At 41.6% G+C, this 15,481-nt stretch overlaps 1 protein-coding gene across 1 annotated transcript in view; it reads left to right on the forward strand.

The window, feature by feature from the left end:
- Positions 1-1,034: 1,034 nt before the first annotated feature.
- The window catches only part of LOC107379349 (cohesin subunit SA-1), a 48,735-nt gene continuing 34,288 nt past the window's right edge, over positions 1,035-15,481 (forward strand). The window contains exons 1-11 of the mRNA XM_015950067.3: positions 1,035-1,367; positions 1,673-1,773; positions 2,170-2,260; positions 2,508-2,735; positions 3,257-3,353; positions 3,562-3,638; positions 4,029-4,233; positions 4,469-4,620; positions 10,400-10,597; positions 11,068-11,166; positions 11,738-11,817. Of these exons, the coding sequence (XP_015805553.1) occupies positions 1,745-1,773; positions 2,170-2,260; positions 2,508-2,735; positions 3,257-3,353; positions 3,562-3,638; positions 4,029-4,233; positions 4,469-4,620; positions 10,400-10,597; positions 11,068-11,166; positions 11,738-11,817 (1,256 nt within the window). The 5' untranslated portion in view covers positions 1,035-1,367; positions 1,673-1,744. The remainder of the gene's footprint in view (positions 1,368-1,672; positions 1,774-2,169; positions 2,261-2,507; positions 2,736-3,256; positions 3,354-3,561; positions 3,639-4,028; positions 4,234-4,468; positions 4,621-10,399; positions 10,598-11,067; positions 11,167-11,737; positions 11,818-15,481) is intronic.

The raw sequence follows: 15,481 nt of genomic DNA on the forward strand, positions 1-15,481 counted from the left end.
CCTCAATAGGATTGGCAATGTCAAAATGATGGAAATAATAAGCCGAACGTTTGTGTAAATATAAATGGTAATGCATATTCTTCAGAACACAAAAATGAGTGAACAAAATTTGGCTGAGTTTCCTACAAAAATAACACCAGTCCTTTTTTGTACATTTCTTGCTGCAAATCACTTTCATTATTTGTGTACTACAAATAAAATTGAGTGATTGATCACACTTGTCCACTATAGAGGATGGTTAATCACAAAGATATTATGGTAAAATATTATTAAAATCCTGAAGAAAATAATAGCTTACATTATTTTATGAAAGATAAATAGCACATTTCAAGAGAAACGTTGCTTAATAAAATATTTTAGCACTTATTTATTTTCTTCAATAAAGTGCTTTTTTTGGTTATTGACCCATTGGGTTAACCCCATTCATACAAATGTTGTATCCCCTCTCACAGGACAAAATAAGTGGTTCAGTAGTACAATGGTGGGAGATATTTGAAACCACAAATGTTCCATACGGAGAACATGGACAATATGGTATATATTATTTTAAAAAGTCAAGTGTAAATGAAATGTGAATAAAATTGTTTGTCTGTTACTGTTCAGAAAGTCCACCTCATTATTTTAGCAACACCTTGATTTTTTCCCCTCCCAGTCCCACGTTTTAAGCAATTTAACCAACAAAGAATGAATGTCCTAAGATGTAAAAACAGACCTATTGGTAAACAAATGCTTCATTTAATGTGTTCCATAGTTCCAACATGCAACCAACACAGTCTGTCAAATTCTGAAATAGACAAGTATAATTCAAATCTATTAATTCAAAGTCTAAATAAATATAGTAACATTTTAATCTGTGTATCTAAGTTGAAATTGATGTTTGCTGATAGCTGAAACCTTCAATTGTCATATTAAGTCCATTCACATAAAATATTATTTTGAAAGGCTGGAGCGGAAGCTGAGGTTCAACCTGTTACCTTGACACCAGCAGCGAAAGCCCACAACAATGGGCCCATGTAAAGATACACCAAAGGAGAAGCCTCGGACGGGGAGCAAAGGGGCGTGGAGCTACTGAAAGGCACTTCTCAAGGTTCCAAAACTGTGCAGAAAAGCCAAAAGTATAAACAAAACTATACGACAGTAGCAACTCAAAGAAAATACACAAGAGTTGGATTTGTGAAGTTGAATTAAATGACAATAAAAATGACCAATAGTTATGAAGTGGCTTTATGAAAGAACCAATCAGCTTTTAGCTCGAGCAGGTGCTATCCAATCCAGGACGGAAATACATTCGCGCTCATTAACTTGCAGGCGGGAGGCAGAGAAGAAACACTTGCCTACAATAATAAGATCATATCTCATCCAATAAGGTAGTAAAATGATTGCTAAATATTGTTGGTTATTGGTTTTACTTGTTGCGCTTTTAAATATTTTAGATTTGATAACAAGTATCTGGTGAATTGTATTTGCTAACACGTTCTTGCAGCTGTCAAGCCAAGTTTGTTGCTAGCTGAGACAGTGAGTTATTTAGCTTCACAACTTGACTAGACTTGGGGGGAAAAATTAACGTTTTTGCAACTAACGTATTAATATGAATAGTTAGTTACTCGAAGAAATGATTTGCTGTGGTAAGCATATTAATAATATTATCCTAATTCTCCCATTGTTTCTTTAGTGGACAAAGCCAAAGGTCAGTGAGCTAACGTTTGATCGAAATTGGCTTTTTTGGAGGCCTCTCTGGACCAAAATGGAAAGTGAAAGCATAGATTCAGACAGGTAAAGTCAGCCATCAATGTTTTCTCAATTTGTAGTTAACTGAATATTCATGTAGCAAAGTTACAACGGTATTTGGAATAAGTTCATTCATTTTTTAGATCGTGTAGATGATCGTGCAAAAAACAAAATATGTGTTTTTAAAAATAGGAAATTTAATGTTATTTTTCTTTACAAATCAAATTTTGGAAATATGTAAATTTAGTTTGTAGTGTCGATGAGTTTGCTAAACACTTGAGTACTTTTCCAAATGTTAGAAATACAGTGAGAATGTTAGAAAACTGGAAGTATAGTTGGTAAATTTATTATTTTAGCATACACAGCTTCTGATGATCAATTCCTGTTATGTGTAAAATTATTTGCACTGATACTTGTCCTAAGTTAGTTTTTGATTATCAGTCTCAAAGACGACTCTTCAGATTTTGGAAGTTTGTATGAGCCTGAGGTGAAAACCACAAAGCGAAGAAAGCAGGCTGGAACTGGGCCTCAGGTAAATTCTCAAAAAAATTTCACCTTTCAGATTTTATTCATCAACCTAGTGGGTAAACAGTGACTGTGGTTTTAAGATTTGATGTTTTTATTTCACTGAATAGTACAGCATCATTTAGAAATTACCATAAAAAATCTAAATCACAAAAAAAAAACCTGCAACACCTCAAAAGATCCACTAACAAGAGCCTACCATCCACTGGTTACAATTATCTACCAATCCCTAAATAATTCTTTTTCATGTCAAGCCACCTAAGAGACCAAAGAATAATGCTGGATTAAGAGTGACATCTAGCCCCAACAGCAGCCCCATCTCAAGCCCATCAGTGCCCTCCCAGCAGCAGCAAGCTTTCTCTCAGGGGACATCCAGATGGGTCTCTCCTAGCAGACCTGTGAGGAATGGGAATGGGGAAAGCCCGGAAGTTGGTGCAAAGGACATTTATGATGCCGTCTGCTCCGGAAAAAGTGCCATGGTGGTGAGTAAACCCTAATCAAAGAGCACAGAGGGGAGGGGGAGGCAACAATAGAGATAACCACATCACAGGAGGGAGGAACCAATGTAGGCATGTCTAATGAGAGGTGAAGCAAACTGACAATGAGAGAGATTTTATGTGCTGTCAGTGGCTGATTGATGTGGTTCAACATAATTACTTTTGATAGGCAAAGAGGAAGGGGCAATCTCATTGGATCAAAACACAGTTAATGATTGATGGAACTCATTCATTCAGAGTTTTGTGTTGTGGTCGGTTTTATCTGGATAAAAGACAGAAAGGAGAGGCTACATAGCAAATGAACACACATGTAGTGAGCTGTTTTACAAACTTGTATGCACAGATCAATAAAATGCAGAAGGATGACGAAGGAAGTCAGGTTTCCAGAGATAAATAGAGCAGCTAAAGCTGCAATCAATATTGTTGGTGTATTTTAATTCCGTCTGTTTGCTCTTTGATCTGCATGCAACATTCTGATTGGCTGCTTTCTCCTCGTCACTCTGCAGACGGTGGTCGACGAGTGGCTGGACAGCTACAAACGGAGCCGAGAGGCGGGGTTGCTGGTGCTCATCAACTTCATTGTTCAATCCTGCGGATGCAGAGGTCAGAGGTTAAGAAGGAGGCCAGGAGATGGGTGTTAGCTGGTGTGTGTGTGGGGGGGGGGGATCTTTCCATCCTCAACTCAGCAGTATTGATCCATGTGTTATGTTAATCCTCTCAGTTCACAAAGTGATGCTTAAGTAATGGACTATAAAAAAATGTCTTTAGTTCTGTTTTTTTCCCCCATGAACGTTGTGTATTTTTGCTTTAGGCGTGGTGACCAGAGAGATGCTCGACAGCATGCAGAATGCTGAGATTATCGGCACACTCACCAAAGAGTTTGATGAGGTGAAACAGTGAGAAGTGTTGTTCATGCAGAATGTAGATTTGTGGAAAGAAGACTAAAACTAAATATCCTTATAGTGGTGGAAGTATTAATCATAATTGCTTCTGTCTAGAATTAATCCGTCTGGAATTAGTTTAGAAACTAATAATCTCTGTGTCTCTAGAGATTATGATCTGAAGGATGGGGCGCAGCATGATGGAACAGGCTAATTACAATCTAATGTTTATAAATGAACACATTAATGAGTTAATCACTTTGTTTTTGTCATTAGCAGAATAAAAACACAACCTTCTGTCCCCATGTTAGCACACCAGGCTTAACAAAGGATATTAAAGACACCTTCTTTGTCCGCTCTTTATTGTTTTTGCTTATTTGTTTGTTTCTTCTGTCAGGAATCGGTAACCTACCCTCTGACCACTCCAGGTCCTCAGCTAAAGCGATTCAAAGCTGGTCTGTCTGAATTTGCTCGGGTTCTGGTGCGCTCCTGCAGCAATAGTCTTATTTATGATGAGTACCTCTTCCCCTCCCTTCTGGCTCTGCTCACTGGCCTGTCTGACTCTCAAGTCAGAGCCTTCAGACACACCAGTACCTTGCTGGGTAAACACACTACAGAGCACACAAATCCAAGCTAATAAGTTCAGGTGTTTCTTTTGCTTTTTTTAGTCCAGTTAAGTAAATTCAAAGCAAGTGTTTAAAATATTGCTTTTTAGAAAATATCACCTTTTTTTTTCATTAATTGTATGATTTAATCTGGTATGATTAAATGACTGCCGCGTTTTGAGTTCATGTCTTTCTGACAGACATTATTATGTTCTGTATTTTTTTCTACTAGCCATGAAGCTGATGACAGGGTTGGTGGGAGTAGCTGTGACAGTGTTGGTTCAGCTGCAGACCACCCAGCGACGATATGACATGGAGAACAGCAAAAGTCCGAGTGACAGAAGCTCTGACAGACTGCAGCAACTGAAGGATACCGTCAGTGAGGTGATGCACGCAGCCTCACAGACACCGACCTGCTCAGATATGTTCACTTCACATGAATCCAGGTTCTGGCTAGTTTTATCCAAATTGTGACCACCTAAAGTTTTTTAGCATACACAGTGAAATGGGCATTCAGCTTCTGCTGCTACATTCATCCAAAGGTGAAGCAGCTTGATAAATTTTTTACACAGTGGCGGTTGGATGGGAGAGTCAGCATTGCCACCGGTGGCTAAATTTATATACCAACCGTATACCAATTATATTGTGCATTACTACTAGGGTTGGGTATCGAGCGTCGATTATAACCGGCTCCAGCTGGTAGTTTTTCCCGGAATCATTCAACGTTTTTTATTTTGATTCCTAGAATGCTGACAGAAGAGTCCGTGGCCGATCTCTGTGAAAAATCAACGTGATCTGTAAATTGTGATCAACACTTTTCAGAGCTGATCACACCAGCTGTCTGTGTGCAGCACCGAGTCCCCCCTCCCCCACCTGGCGCGCAGCAGCCAAATATAAACAAGAGCGTCTGCCGGACTTTTACTCCGTAATGTTAACTTTAACTCCAAAAAATGCGGCTTAGAGGAAACGTGTTAAAATACGTCAACACAGTGGGTTTCATATACAGGTGTGAATCTTCACTTGTCTCCCGATTCGATTCGATTACGATTATTGGGTCAACGATTCAATTCGATTCGATATCCTGATGCATCACGATTATTTCATATTGATTTGTCTTCATCAATAAATAGAAGATGTCAGATAACTGCTTTTTATTTATTTATTTATTTTTTATCAAAAACGTAATTGACACAACCTGCCATCCCTCAAAAGCTCTCCATTCACAACAGGTTAGGACAAAACATTTTAAACATTTAAGAAGATTTAACAAAGTAAAACGTCTGTTTCCTCGTTCAACACCACGCCTCAGGCTGAGAAAAACATGCTTTCCAAAAACTCACAAAATCTAAAAAAGTACTGAAAACCTACAGGACACATAATGTAATAATAAATTACATAATGTGTTCATATGAGTGTTTAATGTCTGTGAGCAGCTTTAGAGTCAGATGTTTATGCCACAGTTCAAGGGTGTCAGAAATAACACTAAATGAAATGTTTGACTTAGTTTATTTTATTTGAACCCAGTGGTTCATTTCTGAAATGTTGGAGAATGAATCAAGTTCTGTTTGATGCAGAAAATAATAAAACATAACACAAATTCTACACTTCCAATAATATTTAAGATGCGTGTTTTTATTCTTTCTGATAACACCAGCAGAAGGCTGTGGGCTGGATTAGGATTAAATTACTCAGCTGATGGATCTCTTTCACTAACCAGCTAACTACAAACCTTTCCACTAACCTGTCCTGTGTCGCCCTCACCATGTAACCCTCATGTCCATGCTGTCTCTGGAGGAGCAGATAGGAGACAAGTCTCCTGTAACCTAAAATGAACCAAAGCTTCCCATTTTTTTAAAAATTGAATTTAACATCAGTTTATCATCATGAAACAAAAGAATAAAGTGGAACAAGAACTTCTGTCTTCTATTTCTCTCTCCTTTTAACTTCTCCGTGTCCCTAAATAAAAGAGACAGACGATCTCGCTGCAGCCGCCGTCGTTGACCCCGCCCCCTCAACCCCTCAACCGGTCGCGCTGATTCGGTTCCGGTTCGGTCTCAGGTTACAACTCTAGCGCTCAGCCCTGCAGTACTACATTACGTCGGAACCACTTTGTAATTGTGGAGGAGGCTCACTCTGACAGCTTTGGATGCTGCGCTGGTGCCGCTGTTAAAACATAACTACATTCCACTATAATCGATTATGGCTACTCTTCTACGATGCAGAATCGTTTATGTCCGCATCCTAATGCATCGATTATTTGATTATTTTCCTCATCTCTAATTTAACAGAAGCTTTAAAGAATAAACTTGACAGTGTGAAGTAGGGCTGGGGGTAAACAATTATTTTTAAAACGATTATTCTGACGATTATTTTATCGAATAGTCGACTATTCTAATGACTATTTAGAAAATTAATCTAATGATTATTTTTCTATTGCACAATTAACAAAAACCAGAAAATCTCAAATAAATTCCTCAAAAAAATTGATAAATTCTTACTGTAAGAGAATAAACACTACAGGCCTTCCATTTTGTATAACACTGCGTTTATTGTGTTGGTTTTCTGGTGACGTGTAGAACCTGGGAGTGCAGGCTGCTGCCTGAGAGGTGGTAGAAGATGGAGTGTCTCCATGCTGCTTTGTTTTGGTCACTTATGTGCGTGAGGCGAGTGGTCTTACATTTTAAACTAAACCGAAAACCCACAACACTCTAAATGTAATAAAAGGGAGATCTACACCACAAAAAAGATGAACTCTAAACCAAAACGTAACAGCTTATCCCAACGCAAGAAGCTGTTAGCGAAGATGCTAACAGTAGCTTTACCAACATTAAGTTCAAGTTACCAAGTTTAAATAAACCAAAAACACCCAGCAGCAAACAGACCAGCACGGAGGAGAGACTGCTACCACCAAAACAGCTCTCCTCATGTCTGAAAGAAGCTCCTTAATGAAGGGAGAAGCGCTCCCGGTGATTTTCTACATCTGCGACAGAGACGGAGCAGCGCACATCTGACCCCGGAAGTTGTTGTCCGTTGCCGGGAGACGAAGGGGCAAAACAGGAAAATAATCTAGTAGTGGACGGACGTTGCTCCGGGTCTTCGGTATTTGGCGGAGATGTTAGTGAAGGCGGAGAAGAGGGCGAACTAGAGGAAAAACAGGCAGATTTCTCCTCTATTTACAAACTCCTGGGGATGCAACAAGTGGGCGCGGTGCGTCGACTTCCGGATCTGACGTCGACAAATTTTTAGAATCGAGCCGTCGACTTCGTCGAGGCTTCGCTACAGCCCTAGTGTGAAGTGAGTTTGTCTCACTGCGGAAATAAAAACACAGAGCGTCAGCAGTCAGACGCAGCCGCTCACCAACACTCGTGTGTGTGTGTGTGTGTGTGTGTGTGTGTGTGTGTGTGTGTGTGTGTGTGTGTGTGTGTGTGTGTGTGTGTGTGTGTGTGTGTGTGTGTGTGTGTGTGTGTGTGAGCATCAGAAGGCTGAACAATAACCTGTAGAATAATTAAAGTCATCATGCTAGAGCAGCTTTCTCTGTGGTGGACCACACCAGCTTCTGCCACAATAAATAATAATAATAATAATAATAAATCACACACAAAGTTGTGAACATTTTAATTCCCTATCTGAACTATTTCTGTTGAGATTAAATGTTTAAAATCTGTTAGATGGTTACTGACAGCAGCTACATTTAAGTTTCACTTTCTGTTCTGACTGAATGCTGCTGCAGCATGGAGGTGTAGTTCTCAGTCATCCTGGACATGATCATCCTGAGAGTTTTAGCTGAAAACAGCTGGACGTTTCTGGATATGTTGGAGACATTTAGCCTCTCATCCCAGAGGTTTCTTCCAGACTTTGGTTGTAGTCAGAAACAAACACACTGGTTGTGCTGCAAGTCTTTTTATTTTTTTCTCCTGAACATGTTTTTGTCTAAATGAAGGTGATGTTGTTGTTCATAGAATTAAAATTCATGTTGAAGTTAAGATTATTTCATCAAGTAGGACCTGTGGTTTGCTGGATCATGTAAAACATGTCATGTCTTGAAAGAATCGGAATCGGGAATCAATAGGAACCAGAATCGAAATGAGGAATTGGAATCTGAATCGTTCAAAATCAAACGATGCCCAACCCTAATTACTACTATAAAGTAAAAAAGTGCCACACCGTTGAACAAAAGCTATAATTACTTATAAGTCCAGTAGCAACAAAGCCAGGTCACCATCAGTCCATGATTTCAAACGAGTGTAAGCTGTGCCAATGTTCATTCTGGTTTTAGCTCTTTGCTTTGCCTACAAAGAGATTACTCTTAATTTTACTTCCAAACTCTGCCGTGTTGCCAAAAAAGGCGACTTATTAACCATTGGCAGAGTAAATGGCTAATGCTGTAGTTAAGGAAACTATTGTGCGGTGTGTGGTCAGCAGAAGGCAACAGAGCGATGTCCAAGGTTGCTCAAGTTTCTGGCTCAAGAATCACTGGAACCAGTTTGAAAGCAATAGCTCAAAGTAGGAATGCACCAAAATAAAATCTTGGAGGAAACCAAAAATGAGGAAACCGAGGCCGAAACACTGAAATGAGGTGTAATAAACTCATGAAAATGAAAGCATTGCAATAAGTCAATTACTAAACCATGAAAATATTTATTTAGCACTGACATAACAATGCCCTTTATAGACAAAAACTCAAAAATATTTCACTTAACGCCACTCATTGGTTTGGGCTGTATTAAGGTATTAAACAGATGCGTGGTTGAATTTTCAGCTTTACTTAAATTGTTTAAAATGTTTTTTCCAATTTTTAGAGATATTCCATAAAGTGTATGAATGCAATTTCATCCTGTAACAGCACAGAGAAAAGCGAAAAGAAAAAATGGCAGCTTACGCACCAGCTGACTTGGTGGCGAAATAAAACACAACTTCTGCAGTTTGGGAGTATTTGGGGTTCGAAGCAAACTTTAAAGGAGAGCCGGTAAACACTGGTGAGGTAATTTGTGCAAACAAATGATGACAGTGAAAGATGCATGCCCTGTTGGAAATAGTAGCTTGTTGTCTGGAGTCTGTCATTAAAAAAGACAACAATGCACTTTTCTGGTGGAAAATAAGCTGCCAGCCCTCTCCAGATGTCGCGACTAGCTCTAAAGTAACCGGGTGTCTGCCACAAGCTTATCAAAGCGAGCTTTCAGCAGTCGGGAGGTTGAAGCCAGGAACGGTAAACATGCTGTTTTTTTCAGGCCAAACATATTTTTATGAGATGTGTTTTATTTTTATTTTTTTGAAAAATCTTTATATTATGTGTGTTATGTTGTTATTGTTTTATAATGGTGTTTGCTATTCAGTTTCTGAACGGTGAAGGTCCAAACCAACAGCTTGGTAATTCCACTTTAGGCTTACGTCGTCATATTTAAAGTAGTCCCGGTAATACCGTACACCTTGGTAAAATGTAGAGGAAGCTAGGCGGTTTTAAAATTTGGATATTGCCCAAGTCTACCCACTCATGCAGACCTGCCAACCTGTATGCATTTTACGTAGCAAGTACGCAATTTGGCATCTAATTACGTTGGTACGACTCACCCCTCTGCAGACACCTGAGTTCTGTAGCAAATGTGCACATCTGGTACTCATGTCTGGCAACACGACTCAGCAGCGTGGTGAAGAAGTTTAAGCCAATCATCTTAGAAAAGCAAAGAAAAACAATTCTGCCTAACCTATAGCGTACCCCTGCCCCCTTCCCTGCTCCATCCTACGTCCTGTTCGCTGCCTCTCTCTCCGTCCTCCGGTTCCCACCCGCTGCTATTCTGGCATTTAAAAAGGTATACTCTTTCTCACTGTGTGTGTGTGTGTGTGTGTGTCAGTGGACTGGGCCAGCCAAGTCGTCGCAGGATCGTAAAAGAAGAATAAAAAAAGTCGGGCAGGCACGATGGATGTGAAACTGAAAGTAAAAAGTGTGTCACATAATTGATATAAAAATTCCAGCGATTGTAATAAAACAGCATTACTAAAAGGGGGAAAAATATACTTTTGAAATCAGAATTAATGTACGATTTGTGCCCAAAAATGCACTTTTGGGTCATTTACAGCTGAAATTTTTTGGTGCATCACTATCTCAAAGTGTTAAAAACTCTTTAGTGATGCTTTAAGTTGATCTCATTCCGTGTGTGTGTTGTAGCTGCAAGAGAACAGAATGGAGGTAGCCTCCATGATGAACGCCACCTTCCGCGGTGTCTTTGTGCATCGCTACCGTGACAGGCTGCCTGAAATCAGGGCCTTGTGCATCGAGGAGTTGGGCCTTTGGCTGAAATCAGACCCTGAAGACTTTCTCAACGATGGGTGCCTTAAATATCTGGGATGGATGTTGCACGACAAGGTAAACACAAACAAAAGAAAAGAAAAAGCTTCAAAAGTAACCGGTTATCGTTTGGTACCACCGGGCTTGCATCAGTAGCATCTCATCGGACTTTCTCTTTCTCTGCACAAGATGCAGAATGAATGGCAGATGTAATTTTAAATAATCCTAGTCCACATTAAAAAATGTACTGACCTTCCTTTTAAATAAACTTAATAATCCTTCCAAGCTTCACAAAACTGGAAGTTCTTTTTTTCTTTTGTAAAATCTTGCTGACGAGCAGAACAAAAGAAAAAAATCACCTCACTTTTTGACCTGCTCTTGAATCCATGCACACAGAGAGAAGCCTCCTCTGAACACATTCAGACGTGTGTGTGTGTGTGTGTGTGTGTGTGTGTGTGTGTGTGTGTGTGTGTGTGTGTGTGTGTGTGTGTGTGTGTGTGTGTGTGTGTAAACCATGTTACTGTACTTTGTTTTCTGTTTTCTTGTAGCAAAGTCCAGTGCGTCTGCAGTGTGTGCGTGCACTGCAGGGTCTGTACAAGGAGAAGGAGTTCATTGGCCGCCTGGAGCTTTTTACTAGCAGATTTAAAGTGAGGCTTCCCTCTGGACTGGACTCGTATCTGAATTAATGCTGTTTTCTCCCTCTGTCTGTCTGCCTGTCAGCTTTTTGTTTTCTTTCTACTTTGTTGCCTGTCTGCATCTATCCTCACCAAAATTTCCATTTTTTTTTCTTTTGCACCACTTCTGTTTGTTGTGATGGTCCCATCCTTTGTCTGAGCGTGTGCCTGGTTGTGCTAATTGCTGCCAATTACTGATGGATAATAAGCCCTTCTCAAATACATGAAAACCCTTGTAAGCCACATGTGCTGCTGCAGATAAATGCTCTTTTATGCCGTGGCTCACCGCTCATTCAGTGGCTGTGTGTGTGTGTGTGTGTGTGTGTGTGTGTGTGTGTGTGTGTGTGTGTGTGTGTGTGTGTGTGGGTGTGGGTGCATTTATGCATATCAGTGTGTATTATTTTTTGTGCATTGAGAGTTAGTGTGCAGGCATGATTGTGAATCAGTCTGTGTGTTACAGTATGTAACTGACATCTTTGTGTGTGTGTGTGTGTGCACGCATGTGTGTGTGTGTGCGCGCGCGTGCGTGCGTGCGTGTGTGTAGGAAAGGCTTCTCAGCATGGTGCTGGACAAAGACCCAGACGTGGCAGTGGAAGTGGTCAATCTGTTGCTGGTGATCCAACAGTGAGAGCTTTCTCTGTCCCACATGGTTTCTTTGTGCTTCTGTCTTTGTGCATGTAGCTCAGGGATGTTGCTTTAAAAGATAAAAATAGCTGAATGTGGTACATTCCTTAAATATTTTAACCTAAACTCTGAGCTTCACTGATCTATCTGATACTACATGTTGTTACAATTAGATGTTTTGAAGGGAAAACCTGAATCTTTGTCACACATACCTTTAAATTTTTATTTTCTTTTGGAAGCAAATCCAACATCACTGAGAAGCTGATTTATAGACCCAGTATAGGATCAGATGTACTTGAATTAGGGCTGCTCAATTAATCAAATTTTAATCACAGTTACGATCTGAGTTTTGAACAAATATAAAAACAAAATGAGCTGATTATTTGCCCCTCCCTCTTTCACTGCTTCGAGTCACAAATCAAGCGCTCCTCCCACAGTGTTGCCAACTTAGTGACTTTGTCGCTATGTCTAACAACTTTTCCGACCCTCTTCTTGACTTTTCAAATCCTAAAAATACCTAGTGAACAACAAAGAAGCATTTCTGGTAACCCTTAGCTACTTTATGGATAACTGTCGTCGACATTTCCTGCAGGTTAGCAAAACACTCAACCTGCACTCCGGACTGTCCTTCCGGACATTAGGTGAAGGGAATGATGTGTTGTTCGAGATAGAAACGGCTCACAGAACCGGCTCCCTTTTGGATATCCAGAATAAGTAACACACCTGCAGGCTCCAGAGCCACTAAAGAACTGTAAAATGTGCACGTGTGGCGTGTTAAACACTCACATGCGGCTTTCCCCTACATTGCTGTGAGATCCTGTTGGGGTGGGGGGTTGCAGCACACCTCCGATCGTTGCCTGGGACAATAATCACATTAACTGATGAGACCTGTAAATAAATAGTTTAGAAATAGATATAATTAATTTTCTCATGCTGATAAATATAAATTCTTCTCTCTGAGTGACACTTTGCTGGTTCACTTCTCTACAGCACTGGACAGGACTAAATAATAATGCAACATTTTGTTAATGTCACCAAAACATATGTTTATTTTATACTATAAATGCACTGTTTAATTCTTGCTGTCAGTATTTGTAAGCTTGGGTCTGTATTGGGCATGCTTAAGTAAGTGAAATCTCAGCCTCAAAAACTATGAGCAATTGGCCTTTTTGTACTAGGAATCAGAAGTTGTTTTTGTGATTATTTTGTTTCTTTTTCTCATTTATTTTGGTCCTGATTGTGTCCTTCGTCTTTGTATTCCTCCACTTATCCGGGTCGCGGGAGCAGCATCTCAACTAGGGAGCTCCAGACCGCCCTCTCCCCGGCCACCTCCTCCAGCAAGACCCCAAGGCGTTCCCGGACCAGATAGGAGATGTAACCTCTTCAACGTGTCCTGGGTCGACCCAGGGGCCTCCTGCCAGCAGGACATGCCCGAAACACCTCCCCAGGGAGGCGTCCAGGAGGCATCCTAACCAGATGCCCAAACCACCTCAACTGAACCCTTTCGATCCGGAGGAGCAGCGGTTCTACTCCGAGTCCCTCCCAAATGTATGAGCTCCTCACCCTATCTCTAAGGCTGAGCCCGGCCACCCTACGGAGGAAACTCCTTTCGGCCGCTTGTATCTGCGATCTCGTTCTTTCGGTCATTACCCAAAGCTCATGACCATAGGTGAGGATTGGGACGTAGATCGACCGGTAAATCAAGAGCCTGGCTTCCTGGCTCAGCTCCCTCTTCACCACGACAGATCGGCTCAGCGTCTGCATCACTGCAGACGCCGAACCAATCCGCCTGTTGATCTCCCAATCCCTTCTACCCTCACTCGTGAACAAGACCCCAAGATTCTTAAACTCCTCCACTTAAGGTAGGACCTCTCCCCCGACCCGGAGTTGGCAAGCCACCCTTTTCCGGTCGAGAACCATGGCGTCTCATGCAGACTAGTCTTGAACAAAGAAGGGAAAAATAAGAGTCATTCCGTTCCGTTACACTGTCTAGCACTTGTCCCCGGGACTCCCAAAAGGGTGGGTACTCTGAACTGATATTTGGGGCATAAGCACAAACAACAGTCACGACCCGTTCCCCGACCCGAAGGTGCAGGGAAGCTACCCTCTTGTCCCCCGGGGTAAACCCCTACACACAGGCAAAGAGTCTTGGGGCTAACAAAAAGCCAACCCCAGCCCTCCGCCTCTCACCCGGAGCAACTCCAGCAAAGGAGAGTGTCCAACCCCTCTCAAGGACTTGGGTTCCAGAGCCAATGCTATGTGTCAAGGTGAGTCCGACTATATCTAGCCGGCACCGCTCAACCTCTGCCACAAGCTCCTGCTCCTTCCCCGCCAGCGAGGTGACGTTCCATGTCCCAAAAACCAGTTTCCTTGTCTGGGGATCGGACCGCCAAGGCTCCCGCCTCGGTCTGCCACCCGATCCACACTGCACCGGACCCTTCATGTTCCTCCTGCGGGAGGTGGGTCCACAGTTGGATGAGCCCTTGTATCCGGTTCGAGCTGGGCCCGGCCGGGCCCCATGGGCGAAAGCCCGGCCACCAGGCGCTCGCTCACGGGCCCCAACCCCAGGCCTGGCTCCAGGGTAGGACCCCGGTAACCCTCCAGGCCGGGTACTCCTACTCCTTGATAGTTCATCCATGAAAGATCCTCTGAACCGTTCTTTGTCTCACCCTTCACCTAAGACCAATTTTTCATGGGAGACCCTACCAGGGGCACAAAGTGCCCCAGACAACATAGCTCCTAGGATCATTAGGGCACTCAAACTCCTCCACGATAAGGTGACAGTTCAAGGAAGAGTGTGTCCTGAGCAATTTTATGACCGATAAATAAACGGATAAATAGAATAAACATTATTTTTAAAATCGTCTTAAATAATCGAGATCTCAATTTCAGTCAAAATAATTGTGACTATCATTTTTGCCATAATCGAGCAGCCCTAACTTGAATCTCAATAGTGTTAGTGTCTGATCCTTTTTTTTTTTTCTCACCCAACCAGCAAGTGACGATCGTTATGGATTCCTAATAGATATTGTGGTTTTGCTTAAAATCTCACATTGTTGGGTGTAAAATTAAGGAAGAGTATTGCTTTCAGCGCAAGGGAAAATGTATAGCAGCAGTATTTCATAATAACGAGACATTTATTACGAATAGAAATCTTGTTTTAACGAGAGATTTTCTTGATTTTTAATATCACATCAAAATGAGATGGCTCTAAAGGGTGAAATGCCAACATCTTCAGACCTGCCAACCTGTACACATTTTGTGTAGCAAGTACGCAATTTGGCATCTAATTACGCTGGTACGACTCACCCCTCTAACTACGCAAAAAGCTGCAGACACGTGAGTTCTGTAGGCAGCAAATGTGCATGTCTGGTACTCATGTCTGACAACATGACTCAGCAGCCAGTCATCGTAGAAAAGTGGAGAAAAACAATTTACCTAACTTATAGCGTAACACCCCTGCCCCCTCCTCCCTGCTACATCCTCCAGTTCCCACTCGCTGCTGCTCTGACATTTAAAGGGGCATTATGGAAGTTTGACAGCCAGGGTCCGAAATTAAATGTTTTACTCACCGGCCAAGTTAGCCGGTAGATGATGAAAATCTACAGGCCAAGCATATTTTTTACCGGCCAAAATTCTAAATGATTTAGATCCACCTAAAGCA

Source organism: Nothobranchius furzeri, chromosome 1 (genome assembly GCF_043380555.1).
Source record: "Nothobranchius furzeri strain GRZ-AD chromosome 1, NfurGRZ-RIMD1, whole genome shotgun sequence".
In the NCBI taxonomy this organism is placed as follows: domain Eukaryota; kingdom Metazoa; phylum Chordata; class Actinopteri; order Cyprinodontiformes; family Nothobranchiidae; genus Nothobranchius; species Nothobranchius furzeri.